The sequence below is a fragment of the Cinclus cinclus genome, chromosome 1 (assembly GCF_963662255.1).
Source record: "Cinclus cinclus chromosome 1, bCinCin1.1, whole genome shotgun sequence".
In the NCBI taxonomy this organism is placed as follows: domain Eukaryota; kingdom Metazoa; phylum Chordata; class Aves; order Passeriformes; family Cinclidae; genus Cinclus; species Cinclus cinclus.
In genome coordinates, this window is record NC_085046.1 from 104,669,278 (window position 1) to 104,696,953 (window position 27,676).

General features: G+C 35.4%; 1 protein-coding gene across 3 annotated transcripts in view; it reads right to left on the reverse strand.

Moving 5' to 3' along the window:
* Nucleotides 1–27,676, reverse strand: part of ROCK1 (Rho associated coiled-coil containing protein kinase 1) — an 83,274-nt gene that overhangs the window by 20,543 nt on the left and 35,055 nt on the right. For 2 of the 3 annotated variants that reach the window (XM_062488387.1, XM_062488378.1), the window contains exons 3-22: nt 25,571–25,671; nt 24,623–24,760; nt 23,257–23,432; nt 20,390–20,474; nt 18,641–18,785; nt 18,218–18,356; nt 17,709–17,800; nt 17,372–17,531; nt 14,890–14,956; nt 11,353–11,441; nt 9,738–9,786; nt 9,025–9,160; nt 8,551–8,642; nt 8,189–8,435; nt 6,429–6,535; nt 5,208–5,358; nt 4,220–4,380; nt 3,123–3,307; nt 2,297–2,366; nt 778–872 (exon numbers count right to left, since the gene is read on the reverse strand). In XM_062488387.1, coding sequence (XP_062344371.1) covers nt 778–872; nt 2,297–2,366; nt 3,123–3,307; nt 4,220–4,380; nt 5,208–5,358; nt 6,429–6,535; nt 8,189–8,435; nt 8,551–8,642; nt 9,025–9,160; nt 9,738–9,786; nt 11,353–11,441; nt 14,890–14,956; nt 17,372–17,531; nt 17,709–17,800; nt 18,218–18,356; nt 18,641–18,785; nt 20,390–20,474; nt 23,257–23,432; nt 24,623–24,760; nt 25,571–25,671 — 2,485 coding nt within the window. Of the gene's footprint in view, nt 1–777; nt 873–2,296; nt 2,367–3,122; nt 3,308–4,219; nt 4,381–5,207; nt 5,359–6,428; nt 6,536–8,188; nt 8,436–8,550; nt 8,643–9,024; nt 9,161–9,737; nt 9,787–11,352; nt 11,442–14,889; nt 14,957–17,371; nt 17,532–17,708; nt 17,801–18,217; nt 18,357–18,640; nt 18,786–20,389; nt 20,475–23,256; nt 23,433–24,622; nt 24,761–25,202; nt 25,319–25,570; nt 25,672–27,676 lie in introns of those variants that run through there. The other variant, XM_062488395.1, reaches the window with a different exon arrangement.

Consider the following 27,676-nt stretch of genomic DNA (forward strand, 5'->3'; position numbering starts at 1 on the left):
GTGAACAACTTTGCAGACAACTTTGCAGAGACACATGTATTTCCTTCCTACACCACATTTATTAGCACAATATCTTTTCTTTCCCCATTCTGTAGCCCACCAAAATGCTGTGCAAAATGAACACTGTACATAAACTCTTCCCTTCAGACTGTTTTCCAATGCTGATGCTCAAGCAGAACAAGAGACATAGACTTAAGAAGAAATTGTACTTCATGCATAAGACTACAGTCTCCCTCTTCAGAACAGGAAATAAATCAGGGAATTGGAAAAATAAGCTTAAAAATTTTTCTTATTTGATAGCTTAGAAAATATTACATCACAATTAATGGTTGCTAATAATAACTAGTTTTGCCCTAATTAGAAATATACTAAATTTCAAAGACTTTTTGTGACCTTTTTCTCAAATTATTTTACTGACTACAGAAATACATTAAGTAATTATCAGGATCATATAATCAAATTTTAAAATTAGTAAATGAGATTATTACAAAATTGGAATGTTTTTTAAATTTTTTGAATCTTACTAAATTTCAGAGAAGTCATTTTTCTTCTTACAGACATGATAATGTCCAAAGGAAATATGAATGAACATATTCAGCTTTGTGAGTCAGTACATGTAACATCCTATCCTTTTTCAATTTACAAGGTGTTATGGAACACTTTTGAGACCTTTTTCTAAAATAATTAAAGCATCTTAGATCTGATTCAAAGTATTAATGAGTGAGACAGTATTATATGGAAAAACTTAGGTCTATGTGAGAAACATAATGGGCATACTTTTCATTTTGCAACTCCTGCATTTTTCTTTGTGTTTCTTTATTCCTTTCATCAATTTCCTCTTTCAGTTCCTTAACCTGAGTTTTGTAAAGTGTCTGTAAAAGAAAGCATAAAAAAAGACTCATTATTCAAATTCCATACTGAAATTCTTCTTGTTTTCAGTCTATTTAGTTTAAATTTGTTAAACCACAACACATGCCAATACTGTCATTAATGAAATTTCCTCCTTCCTTCCACTCCCAGATGCTTCTTTCCAGTTTCTATAGGGTAGGGAACTGATATGATCAAATTAGTTTTCAATTTTCTAATGTGTTTTCCTACATAGCTGCACAAATACATGTGCTGCAAAAGAGAAGGAAGGCACTGTGACACAGCAGAACAGGTCTCCTGGACATAAGAGGACAAAACTGCATCCTCTTGAAGCATCACTTCTCTCAAAATGCTTGTCCAATACGCCTAACACCATTCTGTGTTTTGACCTGTTGCATTCTCTTTGTGTCCATGCACCTCTTCTCTTAGAATCTTAAGTTTTTTCTGTACAAACTTAGTAAGTGATTCAGCTGAGGTGTGACTTATGTAAATGACTTCTGTGAATTACTTCTGGTTTTTATTACTATATTGTTATTATTAACATCGCCTGTAATTCTGAAAGCTAAAATTTGATCTTCTGCAGGTAACTACTTTTGCTAAATATTCAGACTAAATTATGAACATCTTATGTAATGTACAAGTTAGTGAAAAAAGAAGAAACTGAGAAACACAATGCTCTGCATCTTCTTATTAGCAATATGTCATGGAGAAATGCACAAAAAGCCCCTGTTACAGATAATGAAATTGCAATCATATGCAGTTTAGTTAACACAAAAAATTTTTATTGCCTCTCCAAGGAAAAAACAAATTTAAAACTATTCACCAAACGAAATGAGTTTGTCCATATTCACAAATGTATTTGAAGTTCAGCTGTTACAGAGAATCTTATCCTATTGTTTCTTTTCACAGAGACTAAACAGATCAAACTACATCTATGAAATATACATTTTGGCTACCTGGAGTACCCAGTAAGGTTCTTCAGAGATTCAGGTACAGAGAAGGTAGCCTTTTAGAATAAGGAATACATGCAGAATGCTACTGAGTCTATGGTTCTTAAACATATGTATGGTAGATCAATACCATGGAATATTTTCCAGTAAGTTTGGAGATTCTGAACTCTCTACAAAGTTTGCAATTATATCAGAAAAATATCTCCTTTCCAACTTCAGGATAGGAACAACTCTGATGAATAATTCAGGTAAGAGTTATTCAACATAATGTCAGTTTTGACAAACAACAAAGCGACATTTTAGATACACCACCTAAGGTTCTCTAATATTTTGTTCCTTGTTTGTGTTTCAAGCGGGATTTTCTGAATTGCTGATTTATGCCAGGCTGTACTTACATTAAAACAGTTTTAGTTTCAACTATTCACTGTTAATTCATTTTATGTCAAAATGTTGCACACACAATTCCTTACAAGTCTTACCGAAAAATACTGCTCAGCTTCAAGCTGATCCTGAAGCTCACGCATCTGACCTTCATTTCCTCTGTACTGTCTTTGAAGGAATAAAAAAAGGGAAACATTTAAAGCCAGCTACTAACAGAATACAAAGACAATTTCTAACCAGAACAGCATCCTACAATGATCTTCCATTTGCATACATATTACTTCACAAAGAGCAACAGTTTGCTGTGTCCTAAAAATCTGATTTACTTTAGCTCTTACTCTAAAACAACGACTATTCAAGTATGTAATTCAGAAGCCAAGAAGTACTATAAATGGAGAGACATTAAGCCATCTGAAAGAGTATATGACAGAAGTCTAATTAATGAAAAAATGTCCTAATTTTAAGTGAGTTTAAGAAACATTAAGAAAATGAATCATGCAATTAAAGGGAACTATTGACTCCCATGTACTAGAAGTCCCATATGATTTAGTAAGTAGAATCAGAGACAATCCATAAAGAAGTCATTCAAATAAAACAGGAATATATACTTACATACATACATACATATATATATATATATATATATATATATATATATATAGTATGTGTGTGTGCCTTAACATAGAATGGTGAGCAAAGAACTCTTCTGAATCATAGCTCATAACAAAAATATTCCAACACTGAAGGCTACAAAGAAATCATAACATGCAGGTACATAGGAATCATAACATGCAGCTAAAAATACTCTCAGTTTAGGAAAAAATGATTATGCACCAGAGAACTTTATTCACTAGCAGGAACAAGCAAAATAGTACGTGTATAATTAAGCATTTTTTTTCCATTTTACTTCAGATTTTTACTTACTTTGCAAGTTGAGCCAACTCAAATTCCAGTAATCGCTTTGCTTCCAACAAGGTATTGATTTCCTGTTTCAGCTGCTTCTCAGAGCCCTTCAAGTTATCAGCTTCAAAAGCTTGTGCTTTTAATTCATTCTGTGCTATTATTCGCTTATTCGTCTCTTGTTCTAGCTTAAGTGTCAGATTCCTTACCTAAATGAGAAATATTTCAATTTAGGAGCCTTTGCTGAATAACCAATTGCATGTGGCTCAAGAGGCTTCACATATGGATTACTTTATATTAAACCACTGACTAGATGCTACACTGTGTACTATATGTCAAAATATTCCTGAATCTCCAAACACTTCTGTACAATAATCTCACTCAAAACTACTGCCCTTAGAACCTATGGCTATGATGCTGTGGGATGATAAAGCTTTCCCATTTTTAGTTTATTTCTAAGTCCCCAGTTTAACTTGCCAACAGTTAAGCAACAATTAGAAATTTTAGGAATTGTTTCTAACAATTAATTAGAAAGACAACAATTGAAGAAACCGAAATTGTCTGCAAAGCTCTCCATGGATGTCAGATCTTAAAAACCACTCACCCTAGAAAAAAAATGTAGCTTACCATCTACATAAAAACTAATTTACATGAGTTGTGACCCCAAAGAAAAGTATTATAAACTTCATTCCCACTGTCCTGTAAACAAAATGTAAGGATGAAGCTATTATTCTTACTTCCTAGTTTTCACACTCAATATTCTAATTGCATTTCCTTGAACTAAAGGAAAGAATGCAAACTAGACAACACAAACTCAGACCTGTAAATCATCCACATCAATCAACTGCATAGTCAAATTCACAAGCTATATTTTTCTTTAGAAAAAGAGAAAACACAAAAAAGTATGTTATATTGAACTGAGATTCAAATATGTGAGAAATGCTAACATTAAGAAACAAGCAGAAATTACCTAAACCTACTTAGGCCAACAACTATCCTCAATTCCACTGAGAGTTGTATTATAAGGAACTCAGTATAAGTGAATTTCATTTTCCATTTCTCAGTTCAACTCTAATTTGTTATTCATATAGAAAATTATTAGTGATGAACCTTTTACTTACTTCATCTTCCAATCTTTCCTTTTGCTGAAGAAGATGTTCCAGTTTCTGCTGAGACTGCTTCAGGTCAAAGTCCAACATGGAACACTGTTTTTCAGCTTGAACTATTCGATTTTCTGCCTTTTCTCTTGCTGCCCTTTCTTCCCTTATCTTTTTTTCCATTTCTAATAAAAATATTAAGGAAAGAAAAACAACAAAAAGCAGGCATGCTTTTGTAAAAACAGTCATAAATACCCTAATAGTTTTCAGACTCCTCTGTTCAGCTATCTAACCTTTCCTGCTGTTTGGACGGACTGATTACTAAGCAAAAAGATCCTGGCATTATTATAGGATATAACTCCAATCTGCATTCAAAGCACTGGAATATTATCATGACAACTGAAAGGTAAATAGTGAAAGAAATAAAAAACACAGATTCTTGAAGTAATCATTTTGAAGTATGGCAAAGTTTCATTTCCATAAACTGACAGCAGCAAAAGAAAAAAATGCTACCATTACTGTTAACTCTAAAAACCACATTTTGGTACTAATGACCTTCATAGAGAAAACCTGATATATTCAATTACAAGATCAAGACACATCTTTGATTCATGGATATACATCTATAAAATAAACTTCTCACTTCACTTCTGACAAGACTAATACAACACTGGTATTTTTAATGCAGTTACACAGGATAATGCATTCTTTCAATTCTGTTTAGCATTAGAGGGAATTTCATGAGTCAATAGCATTTTAGAACCTAAGGAAGGCTTTGAATTAAGGTATGTAAAACATTAAGAAACAATACAATTTTTATGAAATAGCATGTTAGGGAAAATAATTTCAAATGTGTAGTTTTAATGTTTTAAGATTTTAACATGCATTTTCTTTACTCAAGGGATCAAACACTTGTGCAAGAGTACTAAATTGTAAGACAATGTGCATTAAAATATCATAATCAGAACACATTTTATTATGCATTTACCTGAAACTTGGAGGAAACACTTACCACACATTGCAACTGATCTTGCCTCCTCTATTGACTGGTGTTTGTCAGTTAAACGTGCCTTAGTCACTTTGTGCTCATTGACTTCCTGTTCTAACCGGTCTTGTAAGGATTTCAGCTTGTAGTTCAAATCTATCTCTAAGTTATTCTTTTCCTAAAGATAAGGATAAAGTTACCAGATTTCTATAATACCTGAGGGAATCACATTTTCATTCCCTTTTTTAATACTGAATTTCTGTTGTCGAGAGATTATCAATGTTATTTTCCACGCTTAGTAAAGAACAGTAACAGACCAAAACTGTACTCAAAGCTCTAGAAAAAATGTCATTAACTTTTTTTTCAGTAGTCTGTAAGTTTACAAGAAAATGGAAACTTATCCATTTGTATAATCAGTAGTCACATAAACTGGACACATACAACTAATGAACTGACATCCTAGAGAACAGAGGGATCTGAATTATTGTTACCTTGATGGACTTGGATTGTTTCATTGCTAGGCTTGTCAGGCATTAACAGTAATTCACCAAACAAGCACTGGAGATGTGCTTTGAGAGACAAGGACTTGCCTTTGAATGGCTGCTTCACATAGCAACAACTTAGAACTGCTTGTCCCTTCCCTTACAGGCTGTTATATCTCTGGTTTATTCACACAGAACACACAGCACAGCAAGTCTTTACCTGACTTCACTAGACAAGAGTTAACTCTGTAGTCTGTCTGGAGAAAGGGTGTAGGATTTCCTTTTACTCTTAACTTGTTTTTCCATCATATGGAAGGCATCAGAGATGTTAGGAGAACATTCTGCTACCATTCAGAAGGAAGGACAAAAAAAAATTCCACACCAAAGTTTATCAAAAGGCCTGCCTGGCACTGATTCAGTCAAATTAAAATCCAGTAAAGGCCACAAAAAAATCAGATTTTAAAAAATTCATAGATTTTCAGAGGCAAGTTTTTGCAATCATAGTTAGCCAGGCAGAAAAAAACTTTTTGCTAATGGCAGTACGACTGGATCCTTGAATCCAGTGATAATGAATGACAAACACAATTTTTATGTGTAATACTACAAGAACTACCTGAAGACCTGGGAGACCATCCTGATGAGATTGTAAATTAGCAGTACTTAGTTAATAATTTAAATGCAAGACTGATTTAAAGCAGTAACACTGGACTTGGAAATATCAGTAATATTTGAAAATATCACCAGCCTCAATATCATTGCACCATACCTTTTCTGAATGATTAAGCATATCCTGTGCTTGTTTTCTTTCTGCTTCCACTCTTTCAAGATTGTTTTTAATGTTTTTAACTTCTTCTTGTAAAGTTGTAATCCGAACTGCCACAAAAAATTAAATACAATCAATATTAGTTACTTTACAGAGATCAAATGGCTTTGCAACTTTTATTGATTTCTGGGCCTATAAAATATTTCAAATACTTCAAATTTTTCAGGCATGCAAAGACCTACATTGTACAGGAAACCGACCATTTTAGACACTCTTTATGCATGCCATCAGTAACAATTCACAAAAACTCATCATGCAAAAATGGCTCCTGCCTTCCATTGCTTCCATTATCTAATATTCAAGATTTCTTTCATTAACCCAGGTTCTGCTAGCTATGGAACAAGCACCTATAAGTGATGCTAGCTTCATTGATGGGTAGATAAGGTACATTACACAGAACATCAGTCTCAAACAGATACTTAGGTACTAACACAAGATGTATTCACCTAAGTGTGACTCAAACTATGGGAAAGTCAGGCACTGAAACAGGCTCCCCACAGAAGGTGTGGAATCACCACTCCTGAAAGTGCTCAAAAGATGTGTAAATGTGGCACTTAGGTATGTGGTTTAGTGGTGGATTTGGCAGATCTGGGTTTACAGTTGGCCTCAATGAACTTAGATGTCTTTTCCAACCAAAACATCCTATGATTTCAAGTCCTATGACGTGGAAATAGGAACTATTTCTCAAACCCCACAGCATCTACCCTTGTGTGGCATAAGAGTTTATACTAAATACTAAGTAGAATGACGTGTTTGGAAGGGACCTCTGAAAACCATCCAGTCCAACTGCCCTGTCACATGCAGAGACACCTCTCACTAGACCATGTTGCTCAAAGCCCCATCCAACTGAGTCAGAAACACTTCCAGGGACAAGGCAACAACTGTTTCTCTGGGCAACCTGCCCCAGTCTCACCATCCTTACTGCAAAAACTTTTTTCCTATATCTAATGTAAATCTACTCTCTTTCAATTTAAAACCATTGCCCCTTGTCCTGTCACTACAGGCTGTGGTAAAAAGTTGCCATCTTATAAGTTCCCTTTTAGTAGGGAAAGGAGAGCCCTCATCAAAAGCCTGTACACCTCATGGAAACTCAATACTGCAGACAGATGGTTCAAAATAGCAAGTTAAGAGTCAGGGTCCACTAGCACAGGCATAGTCATGAACTAATGCATCTGAATAGTTTCTAGTATGAAGAATCAATGCAAACAGCAAAAAGTTTCAAGCATCCTGAAAAAAAAGATTCTGCATCTGCATCCCTTATTGTGCTCTTAACCTTGTTTAGAAAAGTAATGTAGAATCATCATAAAAGAGAACAAAAGTAGTTTAACAAAAAAATAGCCTTCTGCACAAATGAAAGAAGAGCAAGTGCAGGATATACCAACTTAGCTACTGCTCAAGGCAGTAACACAGTGTTTCACTGTCTCTAGCACTGCATCACCTCTTCATGTTTTTGCACCACCAGACTCAGACTTTTAGTCAGTGCAGCCATAGACTCACAATCAGTGTTTGACACTCTTTGATTTTGATACTCTCTCCCCCTCCCAAGAGCTGCTCAAAATGATCAGGAAGCCAGATCCAATCTTCAAAAATTGTTCAGTCACATTTTGTTTGCAGGCTGGCTTTCCTCCCATTATCAAATTCCACTTCACGTAAGTAGGGTTATCACAACTTTTTTTGGTAAAGTGTAAATTCAGAATAATTACCCTGTAGTTCTCCAATCATTTCAGATCCATGACTTCTGTCCCTTCGTTCTGACTCCAATGCTGCTTGTAGTTGGTAATAATCTTTCTCCACCTGCAGTTTTGTACTTTCCAGAACTCTGCACCTTTCCTGCAGTTCTCTATTCAGTGATTCTACCTGACTTAATGACTTGCTCATTTCTGTGTTACCCTTTCTCAGTCTTGCAGCTGTGTCAGATTCTGTCCTCAGCAAATCATTTGCTTCTTCTAGCTGTTTAAAATAAACCAGACAAGATTCTCAAACATAAAGATTATGGAACCAGTTTTGCTACATTTGAATGCTCAAATCTAAGAAATAATGAAGACAAGGAACACAAACAACATACTTGTTTTTGTAACTGTGTTATCTTCTCATTTGAAATTTGTGAATGCTGGCTGAGTTTTTTCAAGTCTTCCATCTGATCTTTCAGTGTGGACACTAAAGAGAAATTGCACCATTAATACAGCATACCAAAAAACCCTCAGGGTTTTATTCTTATTTTTTCAGAAAAACATGCTCCAAAATATTGTTTTGCATTCACAGGTCTTTGTTGACTTCTGCCTTCTTATATATACTTTTATGTCAAACTTTGTGCTTGCAGGCCAACAACATAGCACAGTGTTGCAGAGAACTGAATTTGAAATTAATCACAAAAAAGCTGTGTTCAAATAAAAATTAACTCAAAAATCTGTGTTCATTATTTGAAGAGATCCTTTTTAAATTTTAAAGTTGCATAGCACTTAAGATAGTATGATGCCAAATTATTGCCCAAAACACATCATATACATCCTCAGTGTCAACGTCTGGAAATATTGCATACCTTCATTTTCCACATTACGTCTTTTTTCATTCTCTTGTTCAAATTTTCTTTGGTACTCGTTTATCTTATGTTGTAATACCATCTTTTCCTTCTCAATCTGAGACACTGTTGTTTCCAAGTTCTTCCTCTGACTTCCCTAAAATCCAAAGAATTGGTATTTTACACTTATATTTGAAGGAATGATCACTAAACCAGTATTTCTGCAACTAATTAAACAAGGAAACTGATGTATTGTTTCACATAAATGAATTTCTGGCTTCCTTGGAAAGGCTTTCAGAAAAGACAGCTTTTTAAATTTCTACATTACAAATGTATAAAATTACTAGAAAAATTGTTGCTAGCACGATTACATCTAAAGTAACCAGTAAAATTATTATCGAGAGACAAGAGAAGGACTCAATAGAAAACAATCTATATTTTTGTAGTAACTGCCTTTGATAAACTCCAGAAAACTTGCAATGAGCAAGACTAAGTAAAATATTTAGCAGAGTAAACAGAAATCAGCATGACTTACAGAAAGAAAATATTTGAAGATATGTACAAATGAAAATGCAATCTCCCAATGCTATGTATTGAAACATGATCATTAGGTCTCAAACTTGAGCACAGAAAAATTTTTTAGTCACAGAAAAAATATCTTGGAATCATGAAAATACTACTCCTAACTGCACTCTTTACCCAATTAAGGCATCTTCAGTGAGGAAAAAAATTACCTCTTCATCCAGTTCTTTCATTATCTTGTCTAGCTTTATGTTTGAAGATCTAAAAATAAAACAAGATCATTTAATAGATACATTATACATACTGTTTTTCCAGTGAAATTATTTGTGACCATTACTAAAGCAAACATTTATATTTTGTAATGAACATTTAAATCTGAATAAGACAATCAATCACTGCAAATAATTTGTAAAATACATCACTAAGTATTTATTAGCTTTGTTGCAGATTAAATCTGCAAAACTTTAGGTGCCACATTTTATCCCTTAATCTGCAAAAAACAGTGTATGTACACAACAGGTTATCCTTAAGATTAGAATACTCTGGTAAAATGTTAAGACTTCCTCTAGTTGTGACCGCCAAGTATCTAAAATAGTTCATTAATTCCACAGTAGACAGCTTCCTCCTACAGATAAAGGTATATGAATAATATTATTTGAAAGTCTGTCTGTTGAACAATATATTAGAAGACTGGACTACAGAGAGAGTGCAGCGAAACACACAGTAAAACCTCATTTAACTGGCAATAACACTGACACATCCATTGCATTTCTGTAGGCAGCTATCCCTCTTCAAAGAGGCAACAAAAGACCCAGACAATGCTGCCTGGCAGCTACAAAAAGAGGCAGTTACAGTAATTAGCAATATCTCCTAACTACTAACTCTGCAGTGAATGGCATGACATACCAGAAGACACAGTTGTGCCCTGACAACTTCAGTAGTACTGCAAGGAAACAGCTACTGAATATCCTTCAAGAATGTATATCCTGCTTGTGGAGAGCAATCAGAATGTGCCAACAGTGAGCTTGTGTTTAGGTAAGCAACAGTGTCACATAGCCTAAATTCCCACCAGATCATTTTGGTTACGAGCTTACACCTAAGGAGCTTGTACAACAACAACACACTATGGTTCTAATTCACAAGTCTAAATTCCTTCTGCAGCAGATACCTAGTGTTGCCTCCTGGGATTATTTAATCCTTCAAGGAAAAGGCTTCAAAAGGAGAAGCTAGCTGAAAGGGAATTTAGTTTGCATGACTCTGAGTAAAAATGTCTGATTATCAGAAAAGAAGAATCTCAACTGTTTGCTCGTGACTGCAAGAAAAATGCCAATTCTCACATAGTTGCTACTTCAGCATGGTAGAAACAGAAATTAAGAAAGCAAATAGATGTTAGTATATGTCAGTCATAGAAAAAAAAAAGTGGTTTTCCAACAAAAAGTGGAAAAAAAAGTGGTTTTCCAACAAGTACCCTTGTATTTAGAAAACAGCTAATTAATTTTAAAAATCCAGTATGTGCCATATATACAGAATCTCACATTTTCAAAAAACCCCAGCATGATAAGTCAGTTCAATAAAACATTTGACTACAGAGAGATAGGTAAACTCAAGTGTTCAGAAAGAACACGTGTTACGTGGCTGTCAATGAAAAGAAATTATTTATATGATACTCAAGAAAATTTCAGAATTACTTAAACTAGTGGCTGGAACACCCCTGGAGAAGGACAGCACCATTCTTAGTGTTATCCTAGTAGTCCCTAAAGCAGTAACACAGAACTGAAATGTTAGATATATTTAAATTATGTAAACAACTGAAGTACAAAGTCTCACCTGCACTTTTGCTCCATTTCATCTTTCAACTGCATTTCATTATGTAGCTGTTCTTCTAACTCATAGATCATCTTCTGCATATTTTCCAGCTTTAAGTATATATTTGTACATGAAAGAACATGCATTAAATTTAGAAACTTTTAAAAAGTATTTAATAATATTCAGTTCTGCTTACATTGTATCACAGCTTACTTTCTTCCACCAAAATAAGACACTTTACCTTGTTAAAATATGATGCGTGTCCCTTCCTCCCTGCTCTCCACCCCCCACCACCCACAATTTAATTACAACAAGTAAGACAGTTTTTTTCATTTGCATCCACATGAAATTTTAGGGTGTCTTCAAAATTCATAGTGCTAAGCTAAATCAAATCCTCCTTGTTTTACATATCTTCAGAATCTGACTAAAGATATTACTGCAAAGATGTAAGAAAGCACTTTAGTTAGTCTCAAAACTTCTTCCAGTGTGAACCACCACACCCATTTTGCAATGTATCTTCAAGCTCCCAACAAGTTCAGGAAGCAGAACCAGGCCAGTCAGTTACTAGCAATGGGGAGAAAGTGCTCTCACCATCTCTTTAGTCAGAGATCATTTTTACAGCTAAACTATACCAAGGTTTGAAAGACACTAACAAACTTCAGATGTTAATACAGCACATTACTGCATACCATGTACTGTTTGCCAGCAGGATAAACTCAGAAATTCATTCTTTTCATGCAGTCTCAAAATACCTACTTTCTACTGAATATCTAGGCACAATAATCCTATTCCCATACCAAAATCCACAGTTAACATGATGATGTCAGCTTTGAACAAAGGAGCTTATCAAGTCAACCTCGTGTTGATTCATTATAAACCTTCCCACTCATACTGTAAGGATTTCAGCCTATTTAATTTTTACTTATTTCCCTCAAGTAAATTTTTACATTAATTTTTACACATTTCCTTCAATTGAAACTGCATAGAGAAGCACTAGATTCCTGATCTAGACACTCTTAAAAGCAACATTTTCAAGTGGTTCTGATGCTTTGCTTTCTTGTTTCCTGTTTTAACTCCTTAATCTCAAAAAACTTCCAAAAATTAGACATTTCAGCACTTAACAGAGGAGCTCTGGAAAACAAATTACTGGTGTGACATAGAATATAACACTATGTGGATCAGATGATACTTGTACTTAAAAACGAGGGAGGGCTTCTAAATCTAAACTTTGAGTAAAAAGGAAGCACAGCGCATTTATCTCCTTGGTATGAACCACTGAGAAATAAAGCAAGAAGGAAGACTATTTAAAGGCTCTCACTTTAATAAGAAAGGACCACCTGAGGATAACAAAGGTTCAGTGTGATTGCTCTTACAGTTCTTTTTACTCCTGTTATAGTCCTTCCAGACAGGGTGCACAGAGGAACTAAAAGGGATAGATGAGAAACAGGTCTAAAAAGACATCTGGCAACTGAGGCATTTCTGTACTGACTCCTACTAGCTTGGACTGCTATCGCATCCTCTTGCGTCTCTCTGTCTCTGCATGTTCTCACATCAGGCTGTACCCCAGGGGACCCATCTGAGCTTGCTGAGCAGTCTAATTATATCAGAAGAGACAACAGGCTTCCGGACAAAGTTCTGCACAATCTGCTATCAATAGACTGAAGAATACCTCAAGAAAATCCTGAGTTACAATTAACTCAATATAAAAGCACTCCTTTAAGTTTTAGTTTGCTGTCAGTTTCCATTTTGAGTAGGAAGCAGGGGAGGAAAGGACTACAGAAAAGCCTGTCTGAAACAGAGAAGAAAAAGCCCCCTGGAACTGTCATGCTTTTTTAAATTTCTTTTTTCTTACTCACTATAGCATAGTGAGTCTGGTTTAGTACCCTAAGCAATGAAGAAAACCTAAGATCCAGTGCAAAAGAATTGGTTAATCTCCTTTTTCTTAAAATCTAAACTGTTTACACGTGGTTATGGCAGCACTAAACCATAGTAAGCAATCAGATCTTCAAAGAGATTTGATATTCAGTAAAAGGACATTGAATTGCATTTTTGCACAACATCATGGCCTAATTTTGTTAAGTTTTATACACTTGCAAAATAATTAATTTCTTGGAAATTTGTGGCACTCATGTTTCTCCCCAAAGGCATTCAAAATGCAGACATCAAAATGCAGAGACCAGGTAATATCTTGTGTCATATTTCCAGAACTAATTAATTTGCTAACCATATGTCAACATTACCGTTTTCATTGCAGCATGTAATGAAACAGAAACAGCTGAGAAAGAACTGTGGGGGAAAAATTCCTTGTAGTAAAGATTTAAGAATGATTTAAACCTCCTCTATATCACTCAAATTTTTCCAGACCTTCACCTCCCAAAACTGCTAAAATCACAAGACATTTGAATATGCCTGACAATATGACAGGAGGACTATTGAGGATTCTTTAACTACATACTGAGTAGTATTCCAGTGAGTATGCCAAGTCCATTCAGTAACTTTCTTCAAAGTCAACCAAAATTCAGCACACAGTTTTAAGTACTTTCAAATACTGGAAAGTCTGGGTCTTGTTTGTTTTGTTTTTTTTTTCACTTTACTGTACCAACAGCTTATAAGGAAAAGAAAGTGTATCAAACATATCAACATATATTAAAAATCAAGACATTTCAATGATTAAATTCAGTTGCCCAATTAAGGACATAATCAGTTCCTCTGCCCTACACAAATTTTCTCTGGGCAGTACCATGTTCTATTAAACTTTTTTATTGTTAGTTTAAGAGGAAAGGAAACACAGATCGGTATCTTTTCTGCTCTCAACAGAAAACAGAACAATATACTAACAAAGTAAATCACAGTCAAAGCCGAGATTTCTTTTAGAGTTAATTATCAATTTTTGACCAGATTTCCTTCTAGAAAGAATGTGATTTGTAAAATACCAAACCATTCTCAGGGAAGAGCTCGATTTATATCAGAACTTACATAGAATCCAAGCACTCAACCAAGTCTCAAACACTTTAGCATACTTCCTTGGAAACCTGACTGAAATGGCTGGGAGTAAGTAACTGAAAGGATTCCTGAGCATTTCTTGCTATGTGAACTGCTCTAGAAATGCAGATCAACAGTGCCCCAACTCCCAACAGCTTGCGGGGAAAGCTTGTGAAGGATCAGAATGACCAAGTTTGGTACATTGTCTTCTACCTCCCACTGAGTTCACTGGAAGTCCAGACTCCATGGTTGCCACAAAGCTACCCAGGATCAATAAGGCACTCTAAAAACACTGCACAAGCACTTTGATATTTCTAAAGATAAAAACTGAATCCTTTTCCACAAAATGTTTTAGCTATTTTATTCAATTCAGGAAAACCAATGTTATATTAAGAAGTGAAATTCTGCTTTTCCAATAACTTTATCAGGGAGGCCACACTAAAGAACTAAAAATTATGCATTAATTTCTCATATCCCAAGCACTAAGATATAATTTGAGACATTTCTAACTCAATCAGTTTATGCCTATATATGCAGTAGACCCTTTATTAGGATACAATAAAGATGAAGACATACCACACTTTTGTCCATACTGGAGCCTGTTCTGTTGTCATTGGAATTTTCTGCAGGGACACCCAAATACCTGCAAAAACATTTTTAAAGTTATATTTGAAGAGCTGTTTAAAGGCAAGATTATGAAAAAAAAATATTAAGATAATAGAGACATCCTAAAATATAACTCCCAGATTTTTTGCTCCAAAATGTGGATAACCAAATAGTAACATAATCAGATTTAAGCAGATTTAATTGAAAAATTCAATTTATTATAAAGGTTAAAATAGAAAGCTACAATAGAAGGCCTCCAGAAAAAAAGGATTTCTGCCAAATACTAAAACAACCACTTTTCTTTTTTTTAATATCCATTAAAAAAAATCTTTGCTTTCCTTAGTTACAACACTCTCATTGGCCTCCATCCCATAAATATTTACTTGGGCACTTATGTAGCAAGTAGCAGTAATGAAGCAAAGTCTGCAGAGATTGTGTAACTTTCAACCAAATTACTAAGAGTTCCACACACAAAACGTTTGCCCTGAAGCCAGGGTTCTTATTTTGTGCAAATGTTTTCTAAAAATATCATAAATTTCTAGTTGTAATGATTCTGAAGAGTCAGGTAAATAAATACAAATTACTCTGCTCAAATTCCTTTGCTATTTGATGTGATATTCTTGGCCTGATGAACTGATCTAAAGAGAATAAAGCATCTATTAAGTGCAGATTACATGAGAAATAACTCTCCAGCACATGAACTGAGAAAGATGGACACATCCTTTTTGTGGATATTTTCAGATACAAAAAAAACCTTTCCGGAAGATCAAGGAGGGTAAAATCAAAGGCATCTCCAAACCATGGTCAAATTAAACATCAAGCTGACTTTCAGACAATCAAATGACAAAGTGGAAATGAAACAGCTTCCTATGGAAACAAGCTTGCTGTTTGGAGTACAAGAAGCCATCATATTTTACACACCAGGGTTGTTGAGTAGTAAGAATGTGATACTTAGACAGGCACAGCAACAGCTCCATCAAATCTAGAAGAGAACTCACAAGCCAGATATGGCTACAAAGGGTTCTCAGCTGGTATTCCAAAATCCATGCTAAAATGTCCAAATACAGATTTATTTTTCTTTTAATGCTTGAACTACTTTCAGTACAAGAAGGGAAAAAAAAAGATAGGATTACAGGTTTAGTAAGCATGAATAGTAATTCCAATTTATTCAAGGCAATCACACCAGCAGAATATTACAGGACAAAATTCAGTTCTAGGCCAGCATCATAGTTCTAGTAAGCCTACAAAGTTACAATAGTAGCAGAGAGCAACAGAGCTTTTCAATGACAGCAAGAACACAGACACTCAGTTCTCTAAATTCCTCATACTGTCCCCCAAAAAGGAAGATGGAGAAGGAAGAAATTCTGTAATTAACAAGGTTGTAAAATGCTACTTCCTGACAATATATTCCAAAGTATTCCTGTAAGACAAAAACTAAAACTTTTCAAAGTTACAGACTAAAGGTGAAACAATAGGTGAAACTTCTGAACTGCTGAACTCACCCGAAGTGTATGGAAAGCCTGCAAGTCCTTCTACACCTTACCATGGCAAAAAGTAACAACAAACCCAACCCTTTGCAGAGATGGAAAGAATTTCACCACAGGCTTGGAAAAGTGCTTCCTCTTCTATGCAAGGACGAAAACCAGATTTATTTCCTTTAAGATTTTCCTATCCAGAAATACTATTAAAACAGCAGTCTCTATCTGACAGTCCTGCTAGAAGTTTTAGCCCATTTTAAGCCTGACTGACACCACAATTAAAAGCAGCTTTCCAAGTATTAAAAAGTTGAGATTTTTTAATGTAGTTATAGCTGTCCATAGGGCCTATAATAATAATGGCTGTTGAAAGCATGAATTAATACAGCTTTAACTGATGCAATTTAAGCCTTCTCAGCAACAAATGAAAGCGGTAAAGCATCACAGTCTCACTCTGTCAGTGGATGTGTACTTAGAAAAAAGAAAAATTATGAAGCAGAAAGCAGGCAAGTAGGAAATATTTCTAGTAAGCCAAGGTTTAATTTACCACACACTAAAACACTGATGTAAAGTATGGAAACTTCACATTCAGCTCAGGGACACCAATATGCAGTAAAATAAATGAACTTTCAAACTCTGATTCATGACTCTACGCACAGTTCAGTGCTCTGCAGGCAGCTCTGCCTGGTAGTGACAACAGCGGAAGTTTCTGTTTAACAGAAGTTTTGCTCAGCTTCTGCAGCATCACTATAAAATCTTCTCGATGCAGAATAGGACACTCAACAACACAATGTGATATTTTAAGATAATGATGCCTAGCAGTACTGGTTATTGTTGAAGTATTAAAAGAGTGTAATTTTTTATATTCTGAATGACTAATAAGAATCTGAATAAAGTTAAATCTAAATATTGGTTGGTGAGAGTCAGAAACAGTGCTAACAAAGAATACACCATTAATTTGCTTTCTGCATACATACCGACGGTTGCTGTAATATGTAAATCCTACAAAAGGAAGCTGGTTGCCCACAAATGCTTTTGGTATGGGAAATGTTTCTTCCTCTCCCTTGTCTTCTTCCAGATCATCAAAATTACTGGTGTCAATGTCACTACTTAAGTCAGGCACAACTGGTGCTACAGCTACAAAAAATGCAAAACATTATGATAATAATCAATATATTACTCAAGTCACTAAGAAAATTTTGCTCAGTACAAAGTAAAACTTTAAACTCCTTTAAACAAAATACACCAGTCCTTTTGCTAACATGATACACAGGCAAGCCAGATCACCATTTCTGAGAAAAGCACTATACTTACTGTCCCTGAGTGTTTCCCAAGCCCACTGATCATTTTTGAAGAAAAGGTGCCGTTTAATTTCTTCTACGCCATTTCGTCCTAGCCTCACTTCCCTGTTAAAGAGTGTTTCAGTTAATCATGTGACATTCCATACATTATTTTGAAGGAAGGACTCATTTCAAAGCACAATCTAACAACAAAGACAATAAAATACCTCTCAAGCTATGGTAAAATGCAGATATAACTCAAAAGTTTTCATAAGATCTCTATATGAGCACAGCAGCTGCATTTCAGAACACAGCCTGGTTTTACCTTTTGTCTGTAAGAAGCTCTGCTGCTTCTGTTTCCACCATCATGGACAGCTCAGGCAACTGCCACGTTGTTACACTGCACTCATGCCCAGGCACTAAGAATTTCCCTTCTCTTGAGCATTTAAAAATGCACACAAAAAAAATACTTTCTTTTTCAGCATAACAAGAAATACTCCTAATGAAGGCTTATTTTCATTATGAGTAAAATATAAACCTTACCTGTCAGTTAAAAAGGCGCAAATGAGGTTTTTTGCCTCTTTAGAAATGTCACTGTCATCAGGGAAAGTAAGGGAGTTCTTATGGTTCATAATCTTACTGTACGTTCCAACCAAAGAATCTGCATAAAAAGGTGTATCGCCTGAAAAAGCAGAACCATAAACATTAAAAAGCAGGTCAAAATTATTGTAGACTTGATGTGCAGTATTTGACTTACATATACAACAATGTATGCAACCAAGTGAGCAAGAGGAAAGGACAAACACCTGAGAATTCTGCCAGAATTTTTCTAAATATATTCTGCAAATGCCAGGATCGGTAAACCACAGCTCATGTCAGAAAAGAAATAATGCTAAAAACAAGAGTGGTTTTAACATGGGGGTCTCGTTAAGTAGTGCAGTCAATTCTGATGATTCTACTACTCACCTACAAGCATCTCATACAAGAAGACCCCAACTGACCACCAGTCACATTCCCGCCCATAGTAACCATCACCACCCTGGGACTTCAATACTTCAGGAGAGATGTAGTCTGGTGTTCCCACAGCCGTGTCACATCGTACCATTCCTTCCTACAAAGGAGAGGAAAACAGCCAGGCCCAAATATAAGATCCAAAATTGCCACTAAGCTCCATGAGCAGCATCAACAGATCCACATCAAATTTTGTCAACATTCCATTAATTTTTTTTAATATATTTTTGAAGCCTAAGCTGCTAAAGCCAGAACAAAACACTAGATCTGTCAAACACAACAGAAGTTACTTAAAAAAACCTCAGTTACTATCCAAGAAGTAATCAGAATTGCATCTAGGCCTGCACACACCACACAGCCACTCGTGCCAGTATAAATGTGTCATTTGCTGACAAGATGTACTGTAAACAGTGAAAGCTCCTCTGTTAGCATAAATGGGTCAACATCAGGGATTTTGATAACAGGAACAGCTGAACTGAAAGTTTTTGGCCTCTGACTCAATATACTGAATGCTAGGAAGACTAAAGGTAGATAAGGCTTTGAAAATCTATGCAGAGAGACTTCAAATGATGTTCCTCACACCCCTGAGAAAGGGCTGGCAGAACTGAGATCAGTCACACTGGAGCTGTCATCCAGAATGCTGAAGGTGTAACCACACACCCTTCTCCAGTACCATTCAGGCACTCTGAAATACTCCTATGCCATACCTAGAAATGAATCAGTGGAAAAACTCACATAAAAATACATAGCTAAGCAAATAAAATAAATATTAATCTAGTGCTGCATATACAGCAAATCCTAAATTAAGCTCCTGTGCTGAGCAGTTTTTCTTCTAGAGAGTAACCTCTTTCCAAAGACTAGAGGAACCAAGACTAGGCTCAATACTATTAGGATTTTTGCACATAACCTGTACTTGGTTTTCAACGATGCCTTTTATTCAGCAGCTAAGTACAGTAATTTATTCAAATCTCCTGGAATATGATGAGAACATATTGTACATATTGCACCAACATTACTAAGTACCACGTATTTCAGATTTCCACAATGTTTTCCTCAAATATATGTGCAGGCTGACACAAACCCAGTCAGTTTTGTGTAGGAAACAATGGTGCTACACAGTAGATGAATACTGTTGCAACATATTTTTTTAATGACCTCAGAATACATTTTTTAAAAATAAATAATTCTATTTCACCTGTTTCTTTCAGATTTGTCCTCATGCTATGTCAGCAACAGCTAATAAGTACAACTGGTATTAGCAACTGGCATGTCAGTTTTGATTCTTTCATTTCTGGCACAGTACATGAAAATAATCTTGTTTCTTTTCACTAACTTTTCATACCAAAAGACTTAAAGAAACAACCTTGAGCATCTAGAGACAATCAAAGGCTTGACTTCAGAAGGTTCCTCTAGAAAACAGTACCTGAGGAACCATTTCTGCACTTTACACTGTCACTAAATAAGATGCATGGATCACGGAATCATAGAATGATTTGGGTTGGAAGGGACCTTAAAGATGATCTAGTTCCTTTTACTAGGCCATGAAAAACAGTAAAGGAACAGAGTGGAACTTTACACTCATCTATCTTAAAGCTTTCCAGTATCTTTTCTTTTCACTTTTAATTATGTTTTTCTTTCACAAACAGAAAAGTGAAATTACAGAAAAGAATTTTAAAAAACAGAAAGTGAATTAAATATGTTTACCTTGTTCATCTTCATACAAGTACCAAAATCTGCTAATTTTAAATGACCAGCTTTATCTAGCAGCATATTATCAGGCTTCACATCTCTGAAAGAAGAAAAATATATATTTTAAAATAAGTAAAAATTCAATTTAATTGATTTAACTTATGAAAACAATGGAAGTCAACTGTTTTATAGAAGCAACATTGCATGGAAAAAACAGCAAGATTAAAGCGCCACTATTACATAATTTTTTTTCTGCTTTTTCTAAGTATCATGACCAAGTAGAACACGTGAGAATACATCCTTAATCACCACATTTAACAGATTTGGACAATAATCTTGAACCTCAAGTTCCTAAAAAACACTCACTGGTTGGTTACATCAAACAGGCACTGAAAACGTAGCTTCTTCTCTGTACCACTTCTATTTCAAGGAAACAACTGGATGTCATTTTCAAAATTCTATTATTGCGAACAAATATTTTCCCATGACTCAAGACAAGTATTAACTCATACCACTCTCCACTAAGTACTTTCACTACAGAAGTTTTCATAAAGTAACTGGTGAAGTGCAGCATGTTGATGACACTGAACATACTGAAGCAGATTAGCAGTAAGAAATAACTACCAAGAGAGCATAACACAAATTTCAGGAGAAAGTGTATTTCAGACACCTCAAAGGAGAACTCTGGCCATAACTGTCAGAAGAAATATAGTGCAAATGTACCAGTACATTCACAGAATAATTTTGGTTGGGAGGAATTTTTGTTAGACTCTCAGTTAGCTGCCTGATCAAAGTTTAGCTACAAAATCGGATTCAACTTCAGAGTTACATTACAATTGCAAAGTTACTCAGGGTCAAACCCAGGTAAGTTGTCTTTTGTTTTGAGGATGAAGAATCCATAACCTTTCTCTTGTACTGTTTGACTTCCCTCATAGTGGAAAAAACAACTCCTACTGAATACCTAGATATTCCTCTGCTGCAGCTTGTGTCATCCATTTCCTTTCATCTTTTCACCATGCAACTTCCAAGTCTGGTCCACCTTTTTTATCAGGTCCTGCTGGGCAGCTGGTGACTAATGCTTTCTGTCCTGCCTGAGCACCGTTCACATTGTGAACAGAGACAGAACTGATCCTGGTATCAAACCTCTGACGAACCACTGGTAGCTGTCTGTTGCTGGACAGCACAATCTACTGAAAGAGTATCTAGACAGTTCTACCTGTTCAAACTGTACCTTTCTAACCCGGTGACATCTACAGTCTTGATAAAGTCAAGACAAATGTACTCTGCCCTGCCAGTGAAGCCCATCATCTCAACCCAGAAAGTAATTGGTTTGGGAATGCATGGATTACCCTCCATAAATCCATGCAGGCTATTCACAATCACCTTCCCATCCACATGCACAGAAATGGTTTCATGACAATTTAATCTAACTGCCCTTAGGCTGGCTAGCCTTCAGTTCCTCTGATTCTTTCCTCCTAGCCCTTCTTGAAGCAAGACAGGTGTGCCATTTGTTTCCTTCCAGTCATCATGAATCTCCTAATTCCCACATCCCTTTCAAGGTGACAGAGCAGTATCATAAGGCTGCTTGGCAGCTCCCTCACCACCCACGGCATGTCCCACCGTGTGCCCCAGACATGTGCATATGCAGTTTGCACAACTGGGATTCAGCTTGATCTTCCTCTGCCAGAGCAATGCTTTCCTCTCCCAAGCTCTGCTGCCACTGGGCACAGTACCTGAAAGGCCTGAAAGCAGACCTTAGCAACAAAGGCTGGGGAAAGGCAGCAGCCTCAGCCATTCCCTAGTCCTTTGTCACCCATTAAGCAGTAGGCCCATATTTTCGTAAGTTCCTCTTCATTCATCAGAGTTGAACAGATTAACTACAGGGTAAAACAAATTCCAAAACATGTCCTGGTGTCAAAATAATCTAAATTGTCACAAAAAAAACCTTTCTGTGCTGCTGGCATCTTCTAATGCCTGCTTTCTAAAGCTTGCAATACACATGTACAAACAGTTCACTCAGCCAGATAATTTACCCATTAGATGCCGCATAGCTACATAATTAATGATGCTCTAGATCCTACCCAAGCAATGGATTAGTGGTTTCTTTTGCTTTTTTTTTGCAAAAGCTTGTGTTAACACTGATCTTTTGACCAAATTACAAACTGAAAATATATATTATACTGTATACTACACACTACTCAAATTCTTCCTGCATTTTCTGTTGAAAAAATTATTCTTCTGCTCCTAGTTAATATAATTAAAAGCTAGAAACAGATAAAGCTCAAATATCAAAAAGAAAGTTTCTCAACCTATCTGAGAACTGACTACATTTCACCTTAGGGCAAGTACATAATACGAAACTAATCCAAGTCCCTTCGCTCTGTATCTCAATTTTCTATCTTGTCCCTCAGAAGAAAACATATGGCTGGGATATTTTCCTCACATTGTTCACAGATTCTTTTTTAATGGGTCACTGAGGCTTCAAATGCCTAGCAGAGAATTAATTCCTAACAGTGGATACTACTGTGATCAAATTCCCTAAACAGCTTTTTCTAATCAAAAGGAATGAACCATTTTGGAGCCAACATGCTCATTTTTGTTCTTGTTATCTCTTGGTAAAGAGAGACAATTTTATTGCTCACAAAAAAATTATTTTATTTTGTATATACTGAGGAACATCAGCCTGCTGAAAACCTTTACCTTGACTATATCACCTCAGACTTCCAGTTCTTGATGGCAACAACTTTTCAATTTGCAAGAGGGTATAATTATGGAATAAAAATAAAGAAGTAATATATTGAATTTTAAAACTGCCTAAACTGAAGTAACTCTGGCAGCATCAGGAAATACACAACCCTATGCAAGATCTTTTTCTTTCTTACCTGTGTATAAAACCCATTGAGTGAATTGCATCTAATGCAAGTACAACTTCAGCAGTATAAAATCTTGCCCATTTCTCTGGAACATCGTAGTTACTCATTAAATTCACAAGGTCCCCACCAGGCATGTATTCCATCACCATGTAAAGGTAACGGTCATCTTGGAATGCGTAAAATAACTGCAAAAAAGCAAAAAAAAAAAAAAATAAGCCACTTCATGATCCAGTTATCTTCAATATTTTGCCTGTTGGTAAATCAAAGGTATTTCTGTGCAAGCTGATTTCCAAAGTAATAGAATTGCTCCAGTAACTTCAGCAACTCTGCATCATTCAGCAAACCTCCTAAAAAGAAGTTAACCTCTAGAGCAAATTTTAGTCAGATCCTCTATCCTTTTATGTTACCCTGGAAGAATTAGAGTGCTGGTAACAAGATTAGTGAATTTGGTGCAATAAATATTGAGACCATTTCAAAGAAGGATCATTACATTTAGACAAAATGTTTTTCTCACTGGGATGTCAGCTGACCCATATGCAAAGATGAAACTACTCTGTTGCAAACATCTGCCTAATTCTACTTGCATTATCACTAAATAGTTATATTTCTATTGTCAACATTTTTTTTATTAGATAGAAAATGAGCCTAAACTTTAAACAATAAAAGTATTTCCCTTAAAGTTATCAGCCTTCTGTTCAACACGAGTAGTGCAAGCAGAATTTTCTTTACTTGAAAGTTTATGAAATTCCTAAGTTTTATTCTTAACACTCACACCCAGACAAACAGTAAAGCAGTTACCCATTTGACTTGGGTAAATCTTGAATGAGTTTGTGTAAGTCCAACCTAACAGAAGAATTTATATGCTTAAGGGTAAGAACAGTTTAAATTAATAAGCTGACATGTACACACACAATGTTCGATGATTGGTTCAGGCATGCTCCTTAGAACTTCAAAGGCAGCAGTACCTCCCAAAAAACTGTCAGTGACAACACTGAAATGGGGAAAACATCATCAGAGCCAGCTTCATTTGCAAAGACACACACAGAAATTAGAATATACAGAAGCTCTACCTTAAGTATGTCTTTCTGGTACGCTGGATGATTCAAATAACTACTACAGAGCAGATGCACCAATATATATCTGGCAAAGAGTTTTAATAATAAATGGAATAGTTTATCTTGTAAATGTGACAAAATACAATTTGAAGCAAGTGTGATACCAGCTCTTTTGTACAGCATTCCTTATCTTAGTCATGCATTCCCTAGCAGATCAAAAAAACCAAAAAACAGTCTTTGAAACATGTAATTCCAAGTCATGCATTGTTGCAACCAAACTATTCCATAATGTCAATGTTTTAAAAGTAATATCACTTTACCTGAACAACCCAGGGACTATTAGCAAAAGCCATAATATCCCTTTCTTCCCAGAAGAATGCAGAATCAGATCTTTTTATCATCTCAAATTTGCTCAGAAGTTTCATAGCATACACTCTCCTTGAGGATTTATGCCTTACCTGTGAAGACAAATGCGACATATGGAACATACTAGTTTGCCATATTAACACATGAAGGACATCACTGAGAACATTACTTCTCCTGTTTTACCATTTAACATGTTTTATAAGACTCTTCACATTACTATAAAAGATTATATACTGTACATCCACAAAATAATTACATCTGACAATGCATTACTTTTAAAATTCTTCCTAGAACTTTTCAACAGAGAAGTCCATAGGCATATGAGTCACATAAATTGCATGTATGTCTTTAAAAGGACAAACATTGGCAGTTAGTGTTGCTAAATATCATAAAGTTAAAAGTATAAGCATTTTCTAGAGTTCATTAGCAGGTGTGTATACTTGCTGTTGTATTTCCAGCTTCTCCCATCAGCACTCGACTAAATAAAGCAGGATTAACAAACCTGGCTGCTAATCTATCACAAACAACACACACCTCTCTTCTGTGAGAACTATGTCCACACAAAAATCTGGTGTAGTCCCTGATCTGGCAGAAACTCTTCTAGGCCTTAAGATTTCTTCAAGTGTCCATGTGAACAGTGGTAAAGGCCAATTTTCTTGATTATGAGGAATACATAATCCATTTTAAGAGAGAAGACTGCAATGCAAAACAAGTTCTTGTGCACTTGGACAGGACTGAAATAGGACATTTTCAGAAACATTTCCATAAAATGTGAAGGAATAAAATTTCACTGAGCCAAAGGCTTTAATGTTTAAGACTGCATCTTCTGAACACTACACTGAAAAACAGATGCATGAGCAAGTACTACAGAATACATTCGAATGTACAGAAACTTAACTTACCAACTGAACCTCTCCAAATGCCCCTCTACCAATCACCTTCACCACTTCATAATCTTCAGCTTTCATGCGCAGATCTCTCATTTTATTTACTGTGTCTTTATCTACATAGAACAAAATTCACATTTCATATATAGTCAACTCAACTGAAGCCATTTGTCTAACTTCTATTTTTCATGGTTTTCAGAAGTGCTGCTCAAAGAACCTACCTTCCCATTGAAAAACTCTTTGCAAGAATGCATGACCTTATTCGCGTGACCACAGTTACCAAAACCTGAAATAACCTAATGCAAAGACTCTACTGTACAATCCTATTACAGGATATCTTAATTTATGAATTTCTTAAAAATAATTAACTGAAAAATAAAAAGCAATGCAAAAAATTCATATTCAGCATGATCCTGCTTGCAAACTGATCAGTATAAAAAGATTATTTCTGAATAAATATGTAACACAGCTGGGAAAGCGTAGAACAAAATACAGTACAAGACACTTGAAAAAGTATTTTTTAAAAAGTTTTGCTTTTCTGCACTTTCATGATTCCTAATACTCAAAAAAGTAGATTTTAATTTAAAACATGCAGTGGGAATCATTGCAATTATTTATATAAACCTGTCATTCTATAAACTAGAATAATTTACAAACTCCCAATGGGCAGATATTCTAATTCCAAATTTGGTAAAAGATTAAAACAGTCTATTTTAATCCATGTGGGTCAACACTGGCATGAGACTATGTAGAAAAGCTTCATGCCTCAGTATTTCTAAAAGCCAGGAAGTTCTACTAAAACAGATATGCTTCTAATAAAAAAAAAAGCAATGGTATTTTATTTTCAAGAATAATATTCTAGGCCTAAAAGCAAAGTCTAGAGAGAAGTAAGGGCAGGGAAAGAAAAAGGAGGAGACATAAAATATTTTAAGTTCATATGTTAAAAACTCATGAAGCAATTGAAAGAAAAATATCATTAGATTTCTACCTACACATGCCCCAATCTAAAACAAAGTAGCCTATCTACAATAAAAATTCAGTAAGATTTTATTACTTCAAGAGGAACAAACATAGTTCTGTTTGAATAAATACAGTATGGCATTACTATCTAATGTAAACCAACCATTTAAAATGCAGCATAACACAGGCTGATTCCGGGAAATTATAGCAAAACTCTAAATTCTGACAAATTTTTTTCACGTAGGGATCAAAGTATTCAGTAGTTCCAACAAATAATGTATTGCCTTATTTGCCCTGGTGGCAACGGGCTTACAGAAGAAGAGGAGCAAGACTGCACAGAACTAAAATGCAGCAATTTTCACGACAGCAATTTTCCAGCTATTGTTAACTTCCCGCCTAGTAATCTCACAACAGGAGGTTCACCTCTTCTGAATGAAAAAGCCTAAGCATAATATGAATCCTTTAAATGGTATTCAATCACAAGCCTTGCCTATGAACAAAGCAGAATTAAGGAAAAGACATCTGAAAGCAACCTAAGCTAAGGATTTTAAAATAATGTAAGCCGAGCTTGTGATCAGCTGCAAATTGAAATTTCCTGTTTGTGATACATGCTAACACTCAGTTATCTTCAGACAACACATTAGAGTAGCAACAGTGTTGGAAATTCGACCTCTAAATTCTCAGGTCTGTTAAACAAGGCTTATCAGGCTGCAATATACTTCAATAGCCAGTTCCTTATCTCCCAGGACCAGTGGAGGACCTGGCCAGCCTACGCTGTATGAACATCTGGGGTGGCTCCCACGGCAAAAGTCACCCTTCTTCAATTTGCCCTGAACTTTGGTATTACACTCAGGTGCTGTCTTCAAATAAATTGAGTCACAACTGCAAAGCAGGGCTCTCAGATACCTCTAATACTCATTTCTTTATTCTTTTAATCTTATATGGTAGAGAAACAGTAAGGTTCTATATTTGCAAAAATCATTCTCACAACCTCAGCTGGTGGAGGCAGCTTTTGGAGGCTCCACAAATACACAATGCAAATTAGGGAGAAGTAAAGAGGGGATAAAAGGCAATCAGTGTATAAAATAAAGGAAGATAACTCCCTTTTTTTTGCCATCTAGAAATTTATTTTGAATTTCTGCAATGATGTTGCAAATTAGG